We start from the raw sequence: 26,504 nt of genomic DNA on the forward strand, positions 1-26,504 counted from the left end.
TATAGTACAGTACTTTTAGTGATATTAGTAAGAATTTAATCCAAAAACGTCTTTCAGCTCATTGTTTTGTTTCCAGTTCAACAGCAGAACAAACACAATCGTCCAGGTGTTTGTGGAGACGATTCTTCCCACACGCTCGGATTTTTGCCCCAGGCCCAACCAAATCAATACATCATTAGCTCGTCTCCACGCTCACCCCCACCCAGAAAACACCACCCCTCACACTCAGCCTCACCCACAATCCTCTCATCTTTAACACTTTTTTCCTGCCTCCGTGCGCCTCCATCAGCCCATTCAACCTCCACAAACAGGAGTCGGGTGGTGCATTCTGAGGCCTGACGGGTACAGACACAGATTGAAATATGAAAAGGGGGTTTTTGACTCGGGGGGGAGGGGCTGGAGACGGGCCGCCGCCTCGCTCTGTGGGTGTAGCGTAATTGCCTGGTGTAGAGGTTGGAGGCGTTTTACCCGATCGGTGGCAGAGAGGACATCCTTAACGCTCCAGTCGCTCCACATTTAGAACACGGCCGGTTCTTGTTTCGTTTGTGCAGGTGGAAACGAGCCCGAGAGTCGTGTAAAGTGGAGCAGGTGAGGAGGGAGTTTGAGAGGTGACAGAAACGGTGTAGAGCTGTCAAACACGCACAGAATCAACACAAATCAACACAGAATCAACACAAATCAGCACAGAATCAACACAAATCAGCACAGAATCAACACAAATCAGCACAGAATCAACACAAATCAACACAGAATCAACACAAATCAACACAGAATCAACACAAATCAGCACAAATCAACACAAATCAATACAAATCAACACAGAATCAACACAAATCAGCACAGAATCAACACAAATCAGCACAGAATCAATACAAATCAACACAGAATCAACACAAATCAGCACAGAATCAACACAAATCAGCACAGAATCAACACAAATCAGCACAGAATCAACACAAATCAACACAGAATCAACACAAATCAGCACAGAATCAACACAAATCAGCACAGAATCAACACAAATCAACACAAATCAAAACAAATCAACACAAATCAACACAAATCAACATAGAATCAACACAAATCAGCACAGAATCAACAAATCAACACAGATCAACACAGAATCAACACAGATCAACACAGAATCAACACAAATCAACACAAACCAACACAAATCAGCACAAATCAACACAGATCGACACAGAATCAACACAAATCAGCACAAATCAACACAGAATCAACACAAATCAGCACAAATCAACACAAATCAGCACAAATCAACACAGAATCAACACAAATCAACACAAATCAACACAAATCAAAACAAATCAACACAAATCAACATAGAATCAACACAAATCAACACAAATCAGCACAGAATCAACAAATCAACACAGATCAACACAGAATCAACACAGATCAACACAGAATCAACACAAACCAACACAAATCAGCACAAATCAACACAGATCAACACAGAATCAACACAAATCAGCACAAATCAACACAGAATCAACACAAATCAGCACAAATCAACACAAATCAGCACAAATCAACACAGAATCAACACTAGAACTGGAACAAAATATGAGCAGTTTTACAATGAGCTCATGTTTATCAGAAAAGCAGGACCACGGGGAACATTAATGACATGATTATTTTGTGTTTTACTTTCTATTGTCTAAATAAGGATCATTTTTGTATCATCAGTGTGGAATATAAATTGGCATCGAGCGGTGGAGCCTCTGTGTCATAATACAGAAAAATATATGATTTTTAACAGATATTACAATAACAATTAGATTTGGAAATGTAAACATGTTGAGTAAAAGAATCATATGAATTTTAGCTCTGGTTTTGTAGAGGTCAGAACGACAGGGTCAGAACGACAGGGTCAGAACGACAGGGTCAGAACGACAGGGTCAGGACGACGGGGTCAGGACGACGGGGTCAGGACGACAGGGTCAGAACGACAGGGTCAGAACCACAGGGTCAGAACGACAGGGTCAGGACGACGGGGTCAGGACGACGGGGTCAGAACGACAGGGTCAGAACGACAGGGTCAGAACGACGGGGTCAGGACGACAGGGTCAGGACGACGGGGTCAGGACGACGGGGTCAGAACGACGGGGTCAGGACGACGGGGTCAGGACGACGGGGTCAGCTCGTTTATTTCTTATTTCATTTGTGTTTAAAGGAACAGCACTTATTAATGAACATTTAAAAATGTAAATATGTAAAGATTTTATATATGTGACTATACACACAACACACACACACTATATACACAACACACACACACTATATACACACAACACACACACACTATATACACAAACACACACACACTATATACACACAACACACACACGCACACACACACACACTATATACACACAACACACACACTATATACACACAACACACACACATACACACAATTATAAACCAGTTCATTTGAAGTTAAACCCACAGCCTCGATACAAAAATGATGTCATTTATTTCCACTCTGTGACGTTTCTGACCCTCGAGCTGTCGCTGTTTTTAAGAAAACTTTAAAAATAAAAAGACCCAAAGACACAGCAGGACGTGTTGTTTCTTACATAATAAACACAAATCAGATTAGCCCCGTTAAACTTGATCAATCTCACAGCCAGGGCCGGTCCAGTTTTCTTATGTGTTTGTGTCGTTCTTATATGTTTGTGTTGTTCTTATGTGTTTGTGTCGTTCTTATGTGTTTGTGTCGTTCTTATATGTTTGTGTTGTTGTTGTTGTGTTTGTGTTGTTGTTGTGTTGTTGTAGTTGTGTCGTTCTGGATGTTTTCAGTCTGATGTTGTTCAGATAAAAACAAAAACAACTGGTCAAAGTGATGAGAGTCAGAATGTGTCAAATGTGAATCACCAACAGCTGAGCCAGGAGGGGGCCCCAGAGACACAGCCCAGGGCCCCTGAGAGGAGGGGGCCCCAGAGACACATTCAGCCCAGGGCCCCTGAGAGGAGGGGGCCCCAGAGACACAGCCCAGGGCCCCTGAGAGGAGGGGGCCCCAGAGACACATTCAGCCCAGGGCCCCTGAAAGCTGGGGCCGGCCCTGCTCACAGCCGATATCTGGGGCAAAATGTCTGTGTTATTTTGACTCTAAATTTATTCATTTTTGTCCTCGTCTTTGTCTAAAATAGAAACTGTCTCCAGGCCCCGCCCTGTCGGTTTATGCACCTCTTCAATCAATGTCCCTCCAGCCACAGCTCGATGACATAAGGTGAAGAAAAGGTAATTAGAATATCGTCAAACGCAAAGAAATGAAAACAGCTGGAACCTTCAGTACGACTTGATTACATCGTCCTGACGCGGGAAATGACAAACTTTGAAAACAAACGAGATCACGGCTTCCTGCGTCGTCTCCTGCACAAACACAGAGGACAGAGCTTTGGCACGCGGACGTAGACACAGATCTGATATGTGAGTGTGCCGTAGGACTACCGCAGAGAGAAGGGGACTGGGTGCAGATGGAGGAGTCACCTTGAGGAGAGGAAAGAGGGAACGAGGGAAGGAGGGAGGGAGGACACGGCAGCACAGCCTAGTTATTTCATTCAGGTCATACGTGTGCGCATACAGAGTGGTGTTTATAAAGAAGAGCAGAGTGCGACTGTAGAGAAAGAACAATGTGAGGGTTATATTTAGAGCAACAGAACATGATTTAGGTGACACAAAACACGCCGTATTTTTAAAACCGTGTAATATAAACATAGAAATATCTTTAAATCAAACCTGTTCTGCAAAAAGAATCAGATGTTTCTCCTGTTTCAGTCGTTTCTTCTCGTTGAGCCTCTGATTTTTTATGTGGACTGATTCATGTTTGAGTTTAATCTTTAATCCACTATTTCTATCGATAAATCCCTGTTTTCACCTCCACTGTGCCACGCCCACTGTGCCACGCCCACTGTGACACGCCCACTGTGACGTCCGCTCTTCCTTCTCCAGTTTTATTTTCTTAATCGTTGATACTCGTAGATTCTGCAGCATCACGTCGTCATTTTGCTCCAAATAAATAAAAAACGTGCTGCTCTAGTGAGACGTGCATCTGTCCATAGGGGGCGCCACAGCAGGCGGCGCTTTGTTGAGACGACGTTTACGGCGGCGTCAGCTCCACTGGACACCGCAGTTTTGTAACTATCTTATCTAAGATTTTTTACACTATTCTCTCTGCTCTAATGTTTCCTCGTCACACACAGACCTGGAGTTGTGTTTTGTTTCATTCTCACATGTTTAACACACAAACTCTTAGATTTAGGCTAAGTTCTTCTTCTCTCAAACTGAAAACTCTCAAACACATGTGGTGATACAGGAAGTGCTCCACTGTGTTTTTAAACTCCACACACCTTCATTTATAGAATCATTTGGATCATTTCAGTCCTGGAGTTGCCACTTATCGACTGAACTAAAGGTAAAAGGAGGAGTTCACTTGAAATCTACCACTTGATGACATCACAAGGTGGAACGTCGCATTTTGAGCTTTGTAGATGTTACAGACTAATAATAAAGTGTGACTCAAACATGTGAGAATGAAACAAAACACAACTCCAGGTCTGATTTGAGGAGGAAGCATTAGAAAACATAGATTAAAGCTACAAGAGTCAGTTTTGTGAGATACGACCTTTAAGACTTTATACAACAGTGACATCTACTGGTCAAAAGAGTAAACTGTGAGTAAATGATGAAATGATAAAACATCTGGAGCTGTTGGGTCAAAATATGGGGCTGTGGGGCAGAATATGAGGGTGTGGGGCAGAAGGAACAAATTAATCACAAAGGTGCAGCAAAAAAACATGCAGGACTTTGTAAAGGTAAAAAGATACTCAAGTAAATGTAAAAATATCACATGAAAAAATCGACTTAAGTTAAAGTATTAAAGCACCTCTTTAAAAATGCACTTAAAGTATAGAGACATTGATTAAAAATGACACATATTTTGGTCACCGTAACAATACAAATCCATTTCTTAACTTTTCTTCTGAATTTATGGATTTATTTTTGTTTTGCTCAAAGCCGAAGTTTGAACTCTTAAACTTTAATCAGGATGTTTCCACGAACATGGTAAAAATAAGCAAATATATTATTATTATTAGCAGTAGTAGTATAACTCTAATGTAATTCCTTGCTGTTTGTTGATTATTATCATTGAATTCGTTCTTACTGCAGAGGCTAGAGTTTATTTTCAGTCTTACCTGTCCACAGTAGTTTGGATTTTATTTTCAGTCTTACCTGTCCACAGTAGTTTGGATTTTATTTTCAGTCTTACCTGTCCACAGTAGTTTGGATTCCAGACGAACTGCAGCGATACACGTCAGACCCGATGTGTTACTTTCATATAATATAGCAACAAAGGTTATTTAAAAGTATAAATATTACACAGACAAAGACAGACAGTTAAATCAGTAATAAAAATCTTGTATTTGTTTGCTGCTGCCTTTTTTTTTTTTTTTTTTTTTTGTCGAGGCGCGCACGTGGGTCGGTCTATGACGTCCAGGAAGACGCAGCCAATCAGAGGCGTCCGGTGGCTGCGTGCCCCGGAAGTAAACATTAGCTTCTGTTAGCAAAACATCCCCCCTTAGCCAAATCCACACACGAGCGCGTTTAAAATGGCTGATTGTTGTATTATTGGATGTGATAACAAAGCAGAAAAACGCGGAGAGGTGAAGTTTTACACGTTGCCCACCGCGAAAAGCTCCCGGCCGCAGAAAGTGAAGCGGCGGCGGCTTTGGCTGGACGCGATCGAAAAGGCGAATGGAACTAAAGAAGGACTGGGCCAGGACGCACAGGTCTGCAGCGCGCACTTTATCTCAGGTAAAACCCCACAAAACAAGGACAAATGCGCTTTAAATCAGGCCTTTTCTGCTTATAAGACGTTTGCACAAAGAGGGAGCTCGTATCAGCAGCTTCACCCTCACCTGGAGTCAACAAGAGTCAGGAAAGTTTTACTATAATACAAATTAAAGCAAGATTAAACAGAGAATATTATTAATAAAATGTAAACTATGATAGAGTCAAAAGCATGCAGGAATCAGGTGATAGAATACAACTTTAAAATATATAAATACAAAATAGAGCAACATTAAACAAAGAATAATTATAGTAAATAAAATATAAACCATGATAGAGTAAAAAGCAGCATGCAGAAATCAGGTGATAGAATAGAACTTTGTTTATTTTATATTTATATAGTCAATGTGGGCAGAACAGCTCCTTTTAGCTGTGTCAATAGATTTGCTGTGAAATGAGTTCATTGAATATTCGTGACAAAGAAATGAAAGAATCGAGAACATTGATGGTATTTTAGAAATGCATAAAAACAGCTCATTAAATCTGTCCAAAAAAAAGGCAGATATCTGTTTGCAGTGGATTTATTTAATTTAATTTATATTATTTATTTAATTGGGACAATGTATGTTAATGAACAGACATGATAAAACAAACACATTGGATTACAGACAAATGATCATTTCCATCCGTTGTCCTAAAGGGCAGAGGTCACAAAAGGAATAGAAATAAATATTGCACATTCCATTCATTACACTCTCCCCTTTATTTCTGTTTGGATTAAAGTTTGTGATATAAATGAAATGTGCTGAAATGTTTTAAAGTAATCATCAGTAACTGACACTGTTAATGTCTTTTTATATTTTATGAATGAAATAAAATTAATAAATAAACATGTAAATGGAATATTGAGTTGAATGTGATAAGAAATATTAACAGATTAGACAATAGATCTCACACAGTCCACACACTAAAGATGTTCACTTTTTCCGTTATTGTTGTCGTAAATTTAATCTGTGGAGGTGAAAATTATACTTTTAATCTAGAACTTGATGGTTTAACCCGTCGCCTCAAACTGACCAGATCTGTTTTCCATTTTCCTCAGGGCAAATGTCTCTGGAAATGTCTGACCCAGATTTTGTCCCATCTGTGTTTCCCAAACAGCACTCAGCAAAGTCCAGGCAAGTCGTAAATATCCACCTGAGAACAGCTTCAACCACGATTACAGCAGTGAACTAACCGTGTAGAAAGAGTCACATAAATCCTTTAAATGAAGAAGGAATCATTTTTGTAAAACCTGTGAATATGACAGACAGGTTCAGTAGGTGTGTTCTACATACACATAGACTTGTCATGATAATCACTGTATCAATTTATCCTTCAGTGTATAAAGCTGGAACAATACATTTTGAGGCTCAATATTTATTGTGAGTTCTTTTTCTTTGCAAAAGTGAGGAGATTTGGGGTATTTTTGTAGTAATATGATCAGATTTGAGCTGCGGAGGGGTGAATAAGTCCCTTTTATGGCTAATTATTGGTACGTTCTGCTACTTACTTGTTCACTGAGATTATCTTGCTTTATTTAAATCTTAGTAGTTGTTTCAATATTATCGTTTATCACAATATTTCTCTGCAGCGATATATCGAGCTTCAACATTTGTTATTGTGACAGGTCTACGTACATATAGACCTGGTGTAGTCCTGGTTAAGTCCAAGTTTAGACTTGGTTTTCTTGGTTGTTGTGTTATCATTTCTTTATTTTTTGGTTTGCAAAAAACAAAGAAATGAAACCTTAAAAAACATGCACTCTTGTTATGAGGGAGCTTGTCTCTCCACAGACCTGAGCTGTAACTTCTTTGGTGAAGGTTCTGCCACCTCATCTCCATGGAGATGTTTTTACTTTGCCTCAAATATTCCAAAGAACAGGGAAAAAAAAATCTCTCTCCAAGGGGAATGTTACAGAGTTGGAGTGATGCGGTGCCAGGAATATCAGTGACACACGCGTCTTTAATTCACACCAAACATAAGTGATGTAATATAATGTTGTAATAAACCTAATTAATTGGATCAGTTTGAGATGATCTGTATTACCACCAGAGGGAGACAGACTCATTATAACTACACTAGTTCAGTTAGTTTTACATTGCATATCTGTGCAGTACTTTGGAAGATGTTTATAAAATGAGCTCTGTACAAGTTCGATTGGATTAAAGATTTGTGCATTCAGTAGAAAGAACCACGCCACAACCACGATATACGCTAAAGATATTTTTTGCCACTTCGTGTTGAGGTTCACTCCGGTGAACGAGAGGGTCCCTTCGGGTCGGGGACAGGTCTCTCACTGTTGTGTCGGCCTACGGGCCAAACAGCAGTGCAGAGTACCCGGCCTTCTTGGAGTCCCTGGGAGGGGTACTAGACAGTGCACCGACCGGGGACTCCGTTGTTCTCCTGGGGGACTTCAACGCCCATGTGGGTAACGACAGTGACACTTGGAGGGGCGTGATTGGGAGGAACGGCCTCCCCGATCTGAACCCGAGCGGTGTTTTGTTATTGGACTTCTGTGCTAGTCACAGTTTGTCCATAACAAACACCATGTTCGAGCACAAGGGTGTCCATCGGTGCACGTGGCACCAGGACACTCTAGGTCGGAGGTCGATGATCGACTCTGTTGTCGTGTCATCTGACCTCCGACCGCGTGTCTTGGACACTCGGGTGAAGAGAGGGGCTGAGCTGTCAACTGATCACCACCTGGTGGTGAGTTGGATCCGCTGGCGGAGGGGGAAGCCGGACAGACCTGGCAGGCCCAAGCGCATTGTGAGGGTCTGTTGGGAACGTCTGGCGGAGCCCTCTGTCAGGGGGGTCTTCAACTCACACCTCCGGGAGAACTTCTCCCTGATCCCAGGGGAGGTTGGAGACATGGACTCCGAGTGGGCCATGTTCTCCACCTCTATTGTCGATGCGGCCGCTCGTAGCTGTGGTCGTAAGGTCTGTGGTGCTTGTCGCGGCGGCAATCCCCGAACCCGGTGGTGGACACCGGAAGTAAGGGATGCCGTCAAGCTGAAGAAGGAGTCCTATCGAGCCTTGTTGGCTCGTGGGACTCCTGAGGCAGCCGATGAGTACAAGTGGGCCAAGCGTGCTGCGGCTCGTGCTGTTGCAGAGGCAAAAACTCGGGGTTGGGAGGAGTTCGGGGAGGCCATGGAGGAGGACTATCGGACGGCCTCAAAGATATTCGGGCAAACCGTCCGACGCCTCAGGAGGGGGAAGCAGTGCTTCACCAACACTGTTTACAGTGCGGGTGGAGAGCTGCTGACCTCCACTGGGGATGTTGTCGGGCGGTGGAAGGAATACTTTAAGGATCTCCTCAATCCCACTGTCACGTCTTCCGAGGAGGAAGCAGAAACTGGGGACCCAGAGGCGGACTCGTCCATCACCCTGGCTGAAGTCACTGAGGTGGTTGGCAAGCTCCTCGGTGGCAAGGCTCCGGGGGTGGACGAGATCCGTCCTGAGTACCTCAAGTCTCTGGATGTTGTGGGACTGTCTTGGCTGACACGTCTCTGCAACATCGCGTGGCGGTCGGGGACAGTACCACTGGACTGGCAGACCGGGGTGGTGGTCCCTCTGTATAAGAAGGGGGACCGGAGGGTGTGTTCCAATTACAGGGGAATCACACTCCGCCCCCGTGACCCGGATAAGCGGAAGAAAATGGATGGGTGGATATTTTTTGATATGTATAGATGTGGAGGGGGGGTAGAGACTCAGGCTTTGTCTCAGGCGCTTAGTCCAGCCGATTCAGGGCTTCTGGGTAATTCGAGCTGTGGCTGTGGTTTGCTGGAGAGGAGCAGGTGGAGGAGCAGGTGGAGGTTTGGGTGTGATCTGCTCCTGAGTCTCAGTCAGACTTTAACTCCATGTTTGTATGTGAATGAAACAAAACACAACTCAGGTTTGTTTTTCATGAGAAAGCCCTAATTATTAAATATAAGACATATAAGACGTGTTCCTCCTTAAGGAGTTTTAGTTCTTTATAGTAACTGCCTCTAATTAGCTTCACTAAAGCATCAAGAAAAACTGAATTCATAATGAACAAATCGTTTTATTAAGAATGATTCAGGCTCACTAAAGACTTTCTAAAGCATGTTTTTAGAGAATACATTTTTGCTTATCTTTCACACTTTTGTTTTTTCAGAAGGAAAACACTGAGACCGCGCTCTGGGGTACTTCCTGAATCCCCCAAAGTGTCGCCAAAGAAACGGAGATCAGCCAATGAGAATCTGGACCAGCCCAACGACGTCATTCAGACTGAGAATGATTATTGTGAACCTCTGGAGGTACGGAACAAAGAAACGGCCCACTTTTCTGTTTTAAAGGGGCGTTTTATTACTTTACTTATGTTACGTGGTATTACTGGTTTGGGGGGGGGGGGGGGGGGGGTCTCCATAGGGATGTTATTGTTTTGGCCTTGAGTGTTCCGTAATGTGGCATTACACTTATCTATAATGTATTGATTTTATTAGAAGTGACTTTATGGTTGAAAAATACATTAAAACAAACATTCTTATTGTGAGTCGGGTCTCTCACTCCACAGATCTGACCTGTAACCTGTCCTGGTGCTTGTCCCAATGGAGATAGATAAGTTTAATGCCACACTGAGGAATATTATAGACAACGCAATAACCACGGAGACAGGCAGACCCAAGTTATGCGACTTTTTCTTTGCGCTAGAGGGAAAATGTTTATTATTGTTCTGTTCTGTGATGAGATTTGAGCTGAATCTGTGTCTCATGATAAACACAAACCCATGACTTAAGTGTTTCATTCTGTTTTTGTGAGTTTTAATATTTTTGTTCATTTATAAAACGTTTTTTTCGGGAAAATTCTGCTTTATGGTTTGGATTCAGTTTGATCATTAATCGTCTTTTTGAGCCACATATCGCACTTTATTTATTTATTCTGTATTTGTCAGGGACCGTGCACAAAATAATTTAATCTTACAACAGAAAAAATGATTTGTTCCAGATTTTTCATTAACATTAACAGTTAAACTAAATAAAATATTCCCACGTCCAGTACATGATGTTTCCTTCAGTCTAAACCAATATAAAAAAATCATTATTTGCAGGTTTTTACAGTGAAACAGAACAGAACAAATGAATCACACTGATGTTTGATTATCTAAAATGTGCTTTTTCAAATTTCTATTAAAATAATTTAAATCTACAGACAGTTTCAGCGTCTGGAGCTGATTCTCTGTCTGATGTTTGGAAAAGAAGAGGTCGAGGATGTTATCGTGACAGGCCTATTCTGTAACTGTAGTTCTTTCTTCTTTTTTCAGGATGAAGAGATAACGATGGAGAAAGAAGTGAAGAAGGAAATAAAGGAGGAAGAGACGCCTCAGCCGATCAGCAGTGAAACTATCCAATATGTGACACTGAAAAGGCTGAAGCTGCAGCTGAAGCCGGTCGTTGATGATTGTGGTTGTTTTCGATGTGACTTGTGCGATGGTAAATTCCCGACTGGCCCGGCGCTTCTTAAACACAAACAACTCCACGAGCAAGAGTGGTCCGATGAAGACGAAACGCTGCCCCTAGTGTCCGACTTTGAGATAAAGAGTGAATATATTGAAAGTCCGTTGGAGGATCCGCCGTTTCAGTGTAACATGTGCAGCCGATCCTTCCCCGGCGCCCACAGCCTGAAACGCCACAAACTTTTACACGTTCGAGATTCGAGGAAGTGTCCGCTGTGTGGCACGATGTTCTGCAAGAGACACAATCACGTCGTAACGCAGCCGCAGATCTCCACGGGAACGAACTTTGAAGACGCCGAAACGATCGACACGAATGAAACCGCAGAAAGTCCGAGCCCAAGCGACGGCGATAATCTGGATGAAGATTTAGAGCTGCTGCTAAACTCCGACAGTCAGACGCTGGAAGCCATAGCGGCCGCACAAGAACCGCCCGAATCGCCGACCGACCCCGTTCAGAAGAAAGCCCCGGTCATCACCTACAACCCGCGCAAACCCGGCCTCCTGACGGCGTTCAAGTCCTTTTTGACCAGACATAAATCCAACGCCAACAAAAAGAAAATCAAATTCATTATTCGCCGTAAATGTGGCACACCTGTAGAAACTACTGACGCATGCACTAATACTACTACTACCCCTCCTCTTACTACTACTACTACTACGCCTCCTGTTACTACTACTACCCCTCCTGTTACTACTACGCCTCCTCTTACTATTACCCCACCTATTACAACTATTACCCCTCATGTTACTACTACTACTACTGCCCCTATTACTCCTGTAACTGCCTCTATTACAACTGTAACTGCCCCCGTTACTACTACAGCTCCTATTACAACTATAACCCCTCATATTACTACTACAACTACTGCCCCTATTACTCCTAGAACTGCCACTATTGCTATTTTCCCTCGTTTTACTACTACTACTGCATCTATTACTAATAATACCCCACCTATTAGTACTATTACCCCTCGTATTACTACTGTTACCCCTCGTATTACTACTGTTACCCCTCGTATTACCACTATTACCCCTCGTACTACTACTATAACCCCTCGTATTCCTACTTGTTCCCCTTGTAATACTCGTAGAACTGCCCATATTACTCCCAGAACTGCCTCTATTACTATCTTCCCTCGTTTTACTACTGTTCCTGCACCTGTTACTACTATTGCCCCTCGTGTTACTACAGTTACGGCCCCTCTTACTATGGTTACTCCTTCGATTACACCTACGGCTTCTACGTCTCTTACGGCGTCCACTTCAGGCGTCAAACCAGAGCCAGAGACAGAACCGTCCATCCAAACGAACGCTTTGACGACTTCTACAAATCCCATAACTCCCAAACCCGGAAACGCTGTCATCGTTGTCCCCACGAAGGAACCGAAGACGGAGCCGTCGACCGTGTGCGTGTCTTTCTCCAAACCGTTTCCAACCAACATTCTGAAGGAGCTCATGACGTTTGTGAGCCAAAGCGAGAGCGTGAACTCGACGACGCCGCCGCGGCTCGTGGCTTTGACCCCGAAACAGGACCAAGGTTTAGCCAAACAGGAGACGAAAGAAACGGCCGCGGTAATCAAACCCGAGCCGTCGACGACTCCCGAAAAATCAACTTTATGTCCGAAACAGGAACAAGTGACGTTTCCCATCACGACGCCAAAGTCAGGACTCAAAACCTCCACGGAAATGATGAAACCGCCCAGTCAGAAACCGCCGCTCTCGAAAAGAACCGTGTCTCCTGTTCAGTCTACGATTAAAAGTAAGAAAGTGCGACAAACTAAGACGACGCTGCAGGAGCCGTACAAACGAGCCTACGTCCACGGCTCACGGCCTCCTTCACCGGAGCCGATCTTGGCAAAAATTAAAAAAGGCCCATGGGACTCGCCGATTCCAAACTACCCCAGAGTTTTCATCCAGCCGCACCTCCCCCAGACGCCAGAGCTGCCCCCTGAGCTGCAGATGTTCTCCCCACAGCTCCTCACCTCCGCCACGCTCGAGGTCCATCGAAACTTTGACTTTATTTTGAGCAAGTGACACTTTTATAAATGCAAAAGAACAAAAAGAAACATGCAGAATCAGCCCTGCTCTTTAAATCACAATGTTCATCTTAAACCACTTCATAAAAGAAACAAATCTGCTGACGTCTGCGTTAGAAAACTGTGGTGTCCATTGGGAAACGTCATCACACTAAAGCGCCGCCTGCTGTAGCGCCCCCTATGGACAGATGCACGCCACACTAGAGCAGCACATTTATTTTCATTTGTACCAAAATGACGACGCGACGCTGCAGAATCTACGAGTATCAACGATTAAGAAAATAAAACTGGAGAAGGAAGAGCGGACGTCACAGTGGGCGTGTCACAGTGGGCGTGTCACAGGGGGCGTGTCACAAAATGGCGTCTTGAAAATAGTGGATTAAAGATTAAACTCAAACATGAATCAGTCCAAATAAAACATCAGAGACTCAAAGAGAAGAAACGACTGAAACAGGAGAAACATCTGAACAGATTGAACACGTCTGATTTAAAAAAGTTGTTTTTTTTCCACATGTTCCGTGTTTATTATAAATATATTTAATGAAACTCGTGACGTTGGAAGTTGAAGATGCTGCTGTTTTTATGTTTACAATGAAACTTTTTATACATTTTTATCTATATTTTGTAATAAAAAAATACACATCTATTGATGTTGGTTTTATTTTAATCTTTGTTTCATAAATTAAAACAGTGAAACAGTTTTTAATCAATAAAATATATTGATGATGTTTGTATAGTTTATTGATTAGACTGTTCAGTCAAAGAGTCACTAAACTGTGTGTGTGTGTGTGTATATATATATATATATATATATATCTTCTCTCCTCTGGTCCTGTCCTCCTCCTCTTCCTCTCCTCCTCTTCCTCTCCTCTTTTCTCCTCTCCTCCTCTGGTCCTTTACTCCTCCTCTTCCTCTCCTCCTCTTCCTCTCCTCCTCTGGTCCTTTACTCTTCCTCTCCTCCTCTTCCTCTCCTCCTCTTCCTCTCCTCCTCCTCTCCTCCTCCTCTGGTCCTTTACTCCTCTTCCTCTCCTCCTCTTCCTCTCTCCTCCTCTGGTCCTTTACTCCTCCTCTTCCTCTCCTCCTCTGGTCCTTTACTCTTCCTCTCCTCCTCTTCCTCTCCTCTTCTTCCCCTCCTCCTCCTCTGGTCCTTTACTCTTCCTCTCCTCCTCCTCTTCCTCTCCTCCTCCTCTGGTCCTTTACTCTTCCTCTCCTCCTCCTCTTCCTCTCCTCCTCTGGTCCTTTACTCCTCCTCTTCCTCTCCTCCTCCTCTGGTCCTTTACTCCTCCTCTTCCTCTCCTCCTCTTCTCCTCCTCTGGTCCTTTACTCCTCCTCTTCCTCTCCTCCTCATCTTCCTCTTCTTCTCCTCCTCTGGTCCTTTACACCTCCTCTTCCTCTCCTCCTCTGGTCCTTTACTCCTCCTCTTCCTCTCCTCCTCTGGTCCTTTACTCCTCCTCTTCCTCTCCTCCTCTTCCTCCTCTCTTCCTCTCCTCCTCCTCTCTCCTCCTCCTCTTCCTCTCCTCCTCTGGTCCTTTACTCCTCCTCTTCCTCTCCTCCTCTTCCTCTCCTCCTCTGGTCCTTTACACCTCCTCTTCCTCTCCTCCTCTTCCTCTCCTCCTCTTCCTCTCCTCCTCTTCCTCTCCTCCTCTTCCTCTCCTCCTCCTCTTCTCCTCCTCTGGTCCGGCCCTGTCGCTGCAGCTGCGCTGTCTTCCTCTTATTGGTCTCGTGCTCCTAAATCCCTGAGTTCTGATTGGTCCGCTCAGGTGTCAGTCAGAGCCTCAGACGCAGGTGATTGGCTGATGTCGCGTGCAGGAGGATCTGATTGGTCGTGACATTTGCGCGTGGTGTTCTGGGAGACACAGTGGTGCTGATGCTGAGACTATGAGAAAAAACATCAGCATCATCTGGATCCAGAGCGCGTGAAACAGGACGAGCCGAGAGCCGGAGCCGTGAGCCGTGAGGAGGAGCCGAGAGCCGGAGCCGAGAGGAAGAGCCGTGAGGACAGAGCCGAGAGCCGGAGCCGCGGCTGTGACGGTGGGTCCGGGTCTCCTCCTGTGGGGGCTGGGAGCGTCAGTGTGAGACTGATCCGGCTCAGAGCGCGAGAGAGACAGGACAAACAGGACACACAACAAGACACACAAACACACAACAGGACATACAACAGGACAAACAACTGGACACACAACAGGACACACAACTGGACACACAACAGGACACACAACTGGACACACAACAGGACACACAACAGGACACACAACAGGACACACAACAAGACACACAACAACACAACTGGACAAACAACAGGACAAACAGGACACACAACAAGACAACTGGACACACAACAGGACACACAACAAGACAACTGGACAAACAACAGGACAAACAGGACACACAACAAGACAACTGGACACACAACAGGACACACAACAAGACAACTGGACACACAACAGGACACACAACAACACAACTGGACAAACAACAGGACAAACAGGACACACAACAACACAACAGGACAAACAACAGGACAAACAGGACACACAACAACACAACAGGACAAACAGGACACACAACAGGACACACAACTGGACACACAACAGGACACACAACTGGACATACAACAACACAACAGGACACACACACACACACACAACAGGACAAACAGGACACACAACAACACAACAGGACAAACAGGACACACAACAACACAACAGGACAAACAGGACACACAACAGGACACACAACTGGACACACAACAGGACACACAACAGGACACACAACAACACAACTGGACACACAACAGGACAAACAGGACACACAAACACAGGACACACAACTGGACACACAACAGGACAAACTGGACACACAAACACAGGACACACACAGTGTCTCTGTTTATCCTCAAATTGCTGCATTTTTTCAGTTTAATGCGTTTCTTTTGTTTCTTTCTGTTTGTGTTTGTTTGTGTCCCAGAGGCCCCTGGGTCCTCTGTGTCTGTCCCTCTGTGTCTGTCCCTCTGTGTCTGTCCCTCTGTGTCTGTGTCTGTCCCTCTGTGTCTGTCCCTCTGTGTCTGTGTCTGTCCCTCTGTGTCTGTCCCTCTGTGTCTGTGTCTGTCCCTCTGTGTCTGTCCCTCTGTGTCTGTCCCTCTGTGTCTCTGGCCCTGTCACAGCCTCATGTCTCACATGTCTTTGTGATGTCCTGATCATTCTCTTTGGGGACAGTGTGTGGGACATTTACAGAGCTGAGGACAGACTGAAGTTCTCGTCTCTTTGGACATGACGTTGGAAATTCATGTCCCACTGTTGTCTCTGGATTTACAGAAACATATTTTGCCATATTTGTTGTAACTCGTCTCTCTGTCATGTGTCTCTCCTCATGTATGTCTCTCCTGTCGTTTGTCTCTCGTTTGTCTCTCCTCTCGTTTGTCTATAATCTCATTTGTCTGTCCTCTTATGTGTCTTGTCTGTTTTGTCTCTCGTCTCATGTCTCTCTTGTCTCCTTTGTCTCTAGTGATGGGTGTTTTCAGTCAACAGAAGTTCTTTGAAGAGCTGTCTCAAAGTCGTGTGTCTCTCCTGTCTTTTGTCTCTCGTCTCACATGTCTCTCCTGTCTTTTGTCTCTCGTCTCACATGTCTCTCCTGTCTTTTGTCCCTTGTCTCATGTCTCTGTTGTCTCTTTTGTCTCCAGTGATGGGTGTTTTCAGTCGACAGAAGTTATTTGAGGAGCTGTCTCAAAGTTGTGTGTCTCCTCTCGTCTGTCTCTCCTCTCGTGTCTCTCTCTGTCTCTTGTCCCTCGTCTCATGTCTCTCTTGTCTCCTTTGTCTCCAGTGATGGGCGTCTTCAGTCGACAGAGGTTCTTTGAGGAGCTGTCTCTCCTCTCGTGTGTCTCTCCTCTCGTCTGTCTCTCCTCTCTCGTGTGTCTCCTGTCTCTTATCTCTCGTCTCATGTCTCTCTCGTCTCCTTTGTCCCCAGTGATGGGCGTCTTCAGTCGTCAGAGGTTCTTTGAGGAGCTGTGTCAAAGTTGTGTGTCTCTCTTTTCGTCTGTCTCTCGTCTCACGTGTCTCTCCTGTCTCTTGTCTCTCGTCTCACGTGTCTCATGTCTCTTTTGTCTCCTTTGTCTCCAGTGATGGGCGTCTTCAATTGACAGAGGTTCTTTGAGGAGCTGTCTCAAAGTCGTTTGTCTCTCCTCTCGTGTCTCTCCTGTCATTCGTCTCACGTGTCTCTCTTGTCCCTCGTCTCATGTCTCTCTTGTCTCTCTCGTCTCCTTTGTCTCCAGTGATGGGCGTCTTCAGTCGACAGAAGTTCTTTAAGGAGCTGTCTCAAAGTCGTGTGTCTCTCCTCTCGTCTGTCTCTCGTCTCACGTGTCTCTCTTGTCCCTCGTCTCATGTCTCTGTTGTCTCTCTGTCTCCAGTGATGGGCGTCTTCAGTCGACAGAGGTTCTTTGAGGAGCTGTCTCAAAGTCGTTTGTCTCTCCTCTCGTCTGTCTCTCGTCTCACGTGTCTCTCTTGTCTCTCGTCTCATGTCTCTCTTGTCTCTCTTGTCTCTCTGTCTCCAGTGATGGGCGTCTTCAGTCGTCAGAGGTTCTTTGAGGAGCTGTCTCAAAGTTGTGTGTCTCTCCTCTCGTCTGTCTCTCTGTCTTTTATCTCTCGTCTCTCGTGTGTTTTCTGTCTCTTGTCCCTCGTCTCATGTCTCTCTTGTCTCTCTCGTCTCCTTTGTCTCCAGTGATGGGCGTCTTCAGTCGACAGAGGTTCTTTGAGGAGCTGTCTCTCCTCTCGTGTGTCTTTCCTCTCGTCTGTCTCTCATCTCTCGTGTGTCTCCTGTCTCTTGTCTCTCGTCTCATGTCTCTCTCGTCTCCTTTGTCTCCAGTGATGGGCGTCTTCAGTCGTCAGAGGTTCTTTGAGGAGCTGTCCCGGGGCTGCTTGTGGCCCACGGCGCAGCAGGGCCTGGAGCAGGTGTGGCAGCTGCTGCTCATGTGTTTCTTGTGTCGACTCCTGTGGATGTTGGGTAGGTGCGGTTTATGTGGTTTATCCACTCGTTTATTTCTCTCTGTCGTTTAACGTCTTCCCTCCGTCCGTGTCGTCCAGGCCTCCCGTCGTTCGTCAAACACCTGACCACGGTGGCGGCCGGGTTCTACACCCTCTACCTGTTCTTCGAGCTCCACATGATCTGGGTGGTGCTGCTCAGTCTCCTCTGTTACCTTTTTTTATTTTTGTGCCGACACTCGACCATGAGAGGCTCGTTTCTCTCCATCACCGTCCTGATCTACCTCCTGCTGGGGTAAGAATGGAGAGAGGAGGGTAAGAACGGAGAGAGGAGGGTAAGAACGGAGAGAGGGGGGTAAGAACGGAGAGAGGAGGGTAAGAACGGAGAGAGGAGGGTAAGAACGAAGAGAGGAGGGTAAGAACGGAGAGACGGGGGTAAGAATGAAGAGAGGAGGGTAAGAACGGAGAGAGGAGGGTAAGAACGGAGAGACGGGGGTAAGAACGGAGAGAGGAGGGTAAGAACGGAGAGAGGGGTAAGAACAGAGAGAGGAGGGTAAGAACGGAGAGACAGGGGTAAGAACGGAGAGACAGGGGTAAGAACGGAGAGAGGAGGGTAAGAACGGAGAGAGGAGGGTAAGAACGGAGAGACGGGGGTAAGAACGGAGAGAGGGGGGTAAGAATGGAGAGAGGAGGGTAAGAACGGAGAGAGGAGGGTAAGAACGGAGAGAGGGGGGTAAGAACGGAGAGAGGGGGGTAAGAACGGAGAGACGGGGGTAAGAACAGAGAGAGGGGGGTAAGAACGGAGAGACGGGGGTAAGAACGAAGAGAGGAGGGTAAGAACGGAGAGACGGGGGTAAGAATGAAGAGAGGAGGGTAAGAACGGAGAGAGGAGGGTAAGAACGGAGAGACGGGGTAAGAACGGAGAGAGGAGGGTAAGAACGGAGAGAGGGGGGTAAGAACGGAGAGACGGGGGTAAGAACAGAGAGAGGGGGGTAAGAACGGAGAGACGGGGGTAAGAACGAAGAGAGGAGGGTAAGAACGGAGAGAGGAGGGTAAGAATGCAGAGGAGAGGGGTTCCTGTTGTTTTTCTTCCTTTTGTTTCTATTCTTTCCTCAGAGAGCTGCACATGATGGACGCCACAAACTGGCACAAAATGAGAGGTGGGGTCAGTTTTACATGTTGAACTTTGACCCCGGCGGATCAAACCGTTCTGACGTACGTGGCGTGTGCTTCGCTCCTCAGGGTCGCAGATGGTCGTCGCCATGAAGGCGATTTCTCTGGCGTTTGACCTGGACAGAGGCGTCGTGTCCAGCGTCCCGTCGCCCGTCGAGTTCATGGGATACATTTACTTTGTGGGGACCATCGTGTTTGGGCCGTGGATCAGCTTCAACAGCTACAAAGAGACGCTGGAGGGGCGTCGGCTGGTACGACCTGCCCCCTGTGACACGCCCCCTGTGACACGCCCCCTGTGACACGCCCACTGTGACACGCCCACTGTGACACGCCCACTGTGACACGCCCACTGTGACACGCCCACTGTGACACGCCCCCTGTGACACGCCCCCTGTGACGTCCGCTCTTCCTTCTCCAGTTTTATTTTCTTACTCGTTGATTCTCGTAGATTCTGCAGCGTCGCGTCGTCATTTTGGTACAAATAAATAAAAACGTGCTGCTCTAGTGTGACGTGTGTCCACAGGGGGCGCCACAGCAGGCGGCGCTTTGTTGTGACGACGTTTACGACAGCGTCAGCTCCACTGGACACCGCAGTTTATGAACTTGAAATCAGCGGGTTTCTTTAATTTAAAATGTGTAAATTATAACAGAATGACCCACAGAGATGAGAACCATAGAGACACAAGCTCCACACAGAGTCTAATCCTGTTTTTCTTCTCTTCTTTTTTATTCTCTTCTCTTTTCTTCTCTTCCCTCCAGAGTTTATCGTGGTTCTTTAAAGTGTCGTGTTCGTGGGTGAAGAGTCAGATTTGTCTTTGTGTTTCCAACTGTGTGGCTCCATATCTCTTCCCTTATTTCATCCCCGTTTACGGAGACAAACTCCTGCGAAGGTACGAGACGCTTCAGAGACAATGAGACGTTTATGGAAATGCACTGAGCTAACCTGCTAGCCACGGCCGTGCTACAAACAGGAAGTGACCACGGTGCACTTCCTGTTTTATTATTTATTATTATGAGCTTCATTTGGAGACGTCACTTTGTCCATTTCTTTAAACGTCTGTGGAGACAAATATGTTTATGTTTGTGATTTTTTATGTATTAACGTCTTTAATGTTTTGTTCACAGTAAAAAAAGGAGGAAGATTCGGTAAATTTGCCACACACGTTTATTTCAGTAACATTAATAATGATTCATTTTATTGTATTAATGTGTCTCCTGTTGATCTGATTCTTTTCTTTTTGTCTCAGAGGAACCGGGACAAAGTGAGTGACTTTTGTTGCTAATTTGTTGAAAATAAACAGTTTTATTTTGTTATTAACAGAAATGGAAGAAGTACGCAGTTTAGTTACTTAAGTAAAAGTACATTATACAGAGGTACAAAGTCTTCATTTTTCTTATGAATTTTGTGTTTTTATTTTTGTTTTGCTCAAAGTTTGAAGCTCGATCTCTTAAACTTTATTCTGGATGTTTCCATGAAGCTGATATGATGGAAATAAAACCTTAAAAATACTTTTACTTTTCAGTCGAGTTCATAAATGTAGTGCAGTAAAAGTACAGATACTGCTCTCAAATGTACTCAAGTAAAAGTAAAAAGTATTCACCGTAAAATGCACTTAATTAATTATTACTTTTACTTTTTTGTTTTTTGTTTTTTATGATTTATTTTATATTTTTTGTGCATTATTTTTTCTTCTTCTTGTTTTCCTGCAGGTGGCTCTTGGCCTATGAAAACACTCTGTCCTTTCACTTCAGTAACTATTTTGTGGGATATTTGAGTGAAACCACAGCCACTTTGTCAGGAGCAGGTTTCACTGAAGAAAAAGACAATTTGAAATGGTAAAAACACAACACAAACACAACACAACACACAAACACAACACAAACACAAACACAACACAAACACAACACACACACACACAAACACAACACAAACACAAACACAAACACAACACAAACACAACACAAACAACACAAACACAAACACAACACAAACACAAACACAAACACAACACAAACACAAACACAAACACAACACAAACACAAACACAACACAAACACAAACACAACACAAACACAACACAAACACAAACACAGACACAACACAAACACAAACACAAACACAACACAAACACAAACACAACACAGACACAAACACAGACACACACACAAACACAACACAGACACAACACAGACACAAACACACACACAACACAAACACAACACAAACACAAACACAACACAAACACAACACAAACACAAACACAGACACAACACAAACACAAACACAACACAAACACAACACAGACACAAACACAGACACACACACAAACACAACACAGACACAACACAGACACACACACAAACACAACACAGACACAACACAAACACAAACACAGACACAGACACAACACAGACACAACACAGACACAAACACAACACAGACACAACACAAACACAAACACAGACACAGACACAACACAGACACAACACAGACACACACACAACACAAACACAACACAAACACACACACAAACACAACACAAACACACAACTGTGAGTGACACTTCTGATCTGCGTCTCACAGGGACCTGAGTGTGTCCAGGCCTCTGACCGTGGAGTTTCCTCGCTCCACGGTGGAAGTCGTCACCGCCTGGAACACACCCATGTCCAACTTTCTGCACACGTGTGAGTAACTGCACTCGTGAAATACTCAAGTACAAGTAAAAGTATCACATGAAAAATCTACTTAAGTAAAAGTATTAAAGTACCTGTTTAAAAAAGTACTTAAAGAGTAAAAAGTGAAAGTATTTCTCACAGATTTTGAGTCTTTAAAGCTTCAAATGTGGAGATTTTAATAAAGATTTTTGAGAATTTTGTTCAACAGAAACAATTAAATCGATTTTTCTGTTTGTTTTTGTTTATTTTTGTTTTGTTCAAATTCTGAACGTGTTAAAAATAAACCCTCAGCCTTTTCAGCAGGTCTCACACAATAAGAAAAATACTTTTACTTTTCAGTCCTGTAAAGTACAGATACCTAAAATGTTTACTCGAGTACTTTTTTACTACCTGCTTATATTTGATTGACAGATGTTTTTAAAAGTGCTCTTAAATTTGGAACGTTCACGGCCGTCATGGTCACGTACACGGCCTGTGCGCTGTTACATGTAAGTAACATTTAGTAACATTTATTAATATGAACATCATTAGTGTTGTTTTGTATCAGTGATCGTGTTTGATTTCAGGGTTTAAGTTTTCACCTCGCAGCTGTTCTCATTTCTCTGGGATTCATCACGTACGTCGAACACGGTGAGTGTCGCTCGAAACGATACAAACATATATACAAACATATATATACACTCTATAAACTGTATAAACATATATATACACACACTCTATAAACTGTATAAACATATATACAAACATATATATACACTCTATAAACTGTACAAACTATATACAAACATATATATATATACACTCTATAAACTGTATAAACATATATACAAACATATATATACACTCTATAAACTGTATAAACATATATACAAACATATATATACACTCTATAAACTGTATAAACATATATACAAACATATATATATACACTCTATAAACTGTATAAACATATATACAAACATATATATACACTCTATAAACTGTATAAACATATATACAAACATATATATATATACACTGTATAAACTGTATAAACATATATATATATATATATATATATATATACACACACACACAATCTATAAACAATATAAACATTTATATAAACACACGCATATATATAATCCGTGGTGTTCTCCCAGTGCAGACTGCACAATAAAACACCTTTAGTTTAATTACATAAGTTACATAAACGCCATAACGATCTGCTCTGCTGTTTTTAGTGTTACGTAAAAGACTCGCAGACGTGCTCAGCGCCTGTGTGTCGTCGAGGAAGTGTCAATCAAACTGCTCCCACAGGAACACAAAGGTACGAGCTCTTCTCCAGGATCAGAATCACATTATGTCGAGGCTTTTGGATCATTATGTGTCTTAGAAAAATCACTTCTTTTGTTTGTCGGTAAATGGTCACAGTTTTGTCACTGCTTCAAAATTAGACAACTTTCTAGTATTGACAAACAGAACACGCAGCTGAATTCTAGAAACAGAGGTCAGAGGTTTCTAAAAACGAGGTCCAGACTGGGTTATATTAATTATGAGTGGTTGGGATATTATTAACTGCTTCTATGATAATCATGACTGTTACTAATTAAACTTTACTGACCAGAAAATACTGATATTTTTCCTTCTAAGACAATAGCTTCTTGGGCTTTAAAATAAAAAAAAAGAAAGTATTTTTTCAGCCTCCAATTGTGAAAGTTCTCCCACTTAAAAAGATGAGAGAGGCCTGTAATTTCCATGGTCCCTTTGCAGAAAAAAAACATTCCCAAAGCATGATGTTTCCACCCTCATGATTCACAGGAGGTATGCTGTTCTTTGGATGCAACTCAGCATTCTTTCTCCTCCAAACACGAGATCCAATAAGTGGGAGAACTTGCACAATTGGTAGCTGACTAAATACTTTTTTGCCCCACTGTAGCTGATTTTTATTTTAACAAATCGTTGAAGTTTTGCGTTAAATAAAGCGACAGAAAAATCTAACTTTATAAATCGCGTTGTTTCTGCAGAGCCTGTGGGTGCACCTGATAAACCTGGTGTTCAGCGCGTTGGCCGTTCTTCACATGACGTACCTGGGCTCCGTGTTCAACTCCAGTGTGGACTTCATGGAGGAGGAGGAGGTGATGATGGGGTTTACTCTGGTGGAGGGAGGTGGTGTTTATTTAATGGCTCCACATGAGTCTATTCGTCAACATTACAGCCGGTACAAAACGACGGTATAAATGGTATAAGATTTGCCCAGTGCTCATCTCCAAGACACGCCACAAACACGTGAGCGCTGGTCTTATCTCCTTGAGTTCAGATATGTTTGATTGACAGGTGCATTAGCCAATCAGGAGCGTCTGTTACTAAAAGACGACTAAAAAGAAGCTGCTCATGAGGCTGATTTAAAATAATCCATCCTTTAGGCTTTAATGATACTTGAATTGGCTCAAAGGACCAAAAAACACAATCCACAGTCACGTGCCGTCCTCACAGCGCGGCCTCACGCTCACATCAGTCTGTACGTTATAAATAAAACATTACATTAGGACAAATTAACCATGAAAAATGGCACCTCACTTTATGCTTTGAATAAATAAAACAGACTGTGCCCTCCGCTTACATTAGTGCATTAACCGTGCACATCCCCCAAAGCTCTAAACACGAGCGGTAAATGTGACCCACAGTCCGACACATATGTACGTCTATATGTGCACGTCTGTATGACACATGTGGACGTCCTATGACACATGTGGACGTCCTATGACACATGTCCCACAGGCCCAGGTTCATATAAACACTGTGGATTCCCCAGGGGTCATAAATCAGTGCATATCATTATTATTACATCGTGAAAAAGGTTTGTTGTGCAGTTATTTCCACTATTTACTGAAACATTTTGATTTCCTATTTTGAAAACACTGGTCCCTGGTTTATCTCGGGGGTCATGTTCTAAAAATAACCCACAAAAGGTGAAATCCACGAAGTATCAGCTTTATTTTTTACATTATTCTGTCTGTTTTTATCTGTAAAACCCCTCACCACACACTTTATACACTTTTCTCACACAGGCGTTAACATTTTCTCACATTTCTCTCTCGTTTAAACTCTCTCAAAGTTCAAACCTTCGTAGGCGTCTTTGTCGGTGCAGAACGTTTCATCGACATTGTGGGTTTTGTCGGGGAGAAAACAAATTGCAAACGTACAGCACTTCAGAGTCACACTGAGATCCAACGTTTATGTAAATTTGTCTGAACACATTCTGTACTGGACAGGAGACACGGCACGGAGGAGACTGATGGACAATGGTCTACAGTCCAACAGCCAATCAGGACGCACGACACCATGCACGTTTATACACCGTGAAAAAAGCGCACAATAGGTCTGATTTTTAACAGATTAGACCAGTTAAAATCTATTTGAGTGATAACATCCTCCTCAGGCCCTTTCACAATAAAAGAACATTTTGTGTGTGAGATATAAACACTACTAATACAATATTTGATTTAGATTCACTTAAATATCTTGAAATAAAACGGTGACATTTGTTCTACACTTGACTCACAAAATATTGTCTTTACCGCCCCCTTCAGGACGACATCACCCATCACACCATCCAGCGCTGGTCAGGGCTGAGCTGGACGAGCCACTGGGTCACGTTTGGGAGTTGGATTTTGTACCGTCTCATTCTGTGAAGATGAACTGAAAACACTGAACAAAGCAATAACCTCATGTGAAAAGCTTCAGGACACGGGACACGGTTTGGACAAAGACTGTGACAAACTCATAACCCACTCCGCCCTTTTCTACGGCGCTCACAGTGACAGCGCCCCCTGGCTCTGGAAGTACATCCCTCATTCGTTTTTCCCATAGACTTTCTGAAAAAAATAAAAATAAATATAAGTTTGAAAGCTCAGGGCTAATCTGCTCTGTGGAATCTAATCACCACAAGACTTTTACTTTTATTTAAACTCTGAAACTTTATAAATGGCCAATCTTGTGTTTTAAATGTGTTTTTTGGGGTTAAAACAGCCACATTATGGATATTAGTGAGTTTATATAGTGTTACGTGGCTTTGTGCTCATAATATTAGAGGTTTTTTGAAAAGTTTATGGGGAAAATGAATCGAACATTTACTTCTGGAACCAGAGCGAACCTCAGAGTGGACGGGACTGTGCAGCTCCACTCGAGTCACAGCGGTCGAGCGTCACGTGACCACAGCAGTGACCAGAGTCTTACTGTGAGTTATATAATCGATACTGATCATGAAGGAGATGAGCTCCAGACCGAGGCACATCATTAATAATAAGTTTAATTTTAACAGGGCCTTTT

The 26,504-nt window shown here is 43.7% G+C and overlaps 2 protein-coding genes across 5 annotated transcripts; both read left to right on the forward strand.

The window, feature by feature from the left end:
• Window positions 1-5,599: 5,599 nt before the first annotated feature.
• LOC129456358 (uncharacterized) lies at window positions 5,600-13,369 on the forward strand. The gene is made up of 5 exons (XM_055222777.1): window positions 5,600-5,841; window positions 6,920-6,995; window positions 9,998-10,139; window positions 11,144-11,912; window positions 12,603-13,369. Exons 1-5 carry the CDS (start codon window positions 5,637-5,639, stop codon window positions 13,367-13,369), a joined length of 1,959 nt encoding a protein of 652 aa, XP_055078752.1. The 5' UTR covers window positions 5,600-5,636.
• Window positions 13,370-18,230: 4,861 nt separating this feature from the next.
• LOC117373279 (protein-serine O-palmitoleoyltransferase porcupine-like) lies at window positions 18,231-25,877 on the forward strand. 4 transcript variants are annotated; one of them, XM_033969232.2, is made up of 14 exons: window positions 18,231-18,366; window positions 18,447-18,639; window positions 19,461-19,504; window positions 19,587-19,768; window positions 20,277-20,407; window positions 20,643-20,663; window positions 20,765-20,779; window positions 21,228-21,353; window positions 22,102-22,202; window positions 22,605-22,681; window positions 22,760-22,823; window positions 23,417-23,502; window positions 24,200-24,310; window positions 25,766-25,877. In XM_033969232.2, the coding sequence occupies exons 1-14, from the start codon at window positions 18,231-18,233 to the stop codon at window positions 25,865-25,867; spliced, it is 1,389 nt and encodes a 462-aa protein (XP_033825123.1). In that variant the 3' UTR covers window positions 25,868-25,877. The 4 variants fall into 4 exon arrangements, with proteins under 4 accessions (XP_033825123.1, XP_033825121.1, XP_033825124.1 ...); XM_033969230.2 differs by lacking the exon at window positions 20,765-20,779; XM_033969233.2 differs by lacking the exon at window positions 20,643-20,663.
• The last annotated feature ends 627 nt before the right edge of the window (window positions 25,878-26,504 follow it).

This window comes from Periophthalmus magnuspinnatus, chromosome 7 (assembly GCF_009829125.3).
Source record: "Periophthalmus magnuspinnatus isolate fPerMag1 chromosome 7, fPerMag1.2.pri, whole genome shotgun sequence".
NCBI lineage: Eukaryota > Metazoa > Chordata > Actinopteri > Gobiiformes > Gobiidae > Periophthalmus > Periophthalmus magnuspinnatus.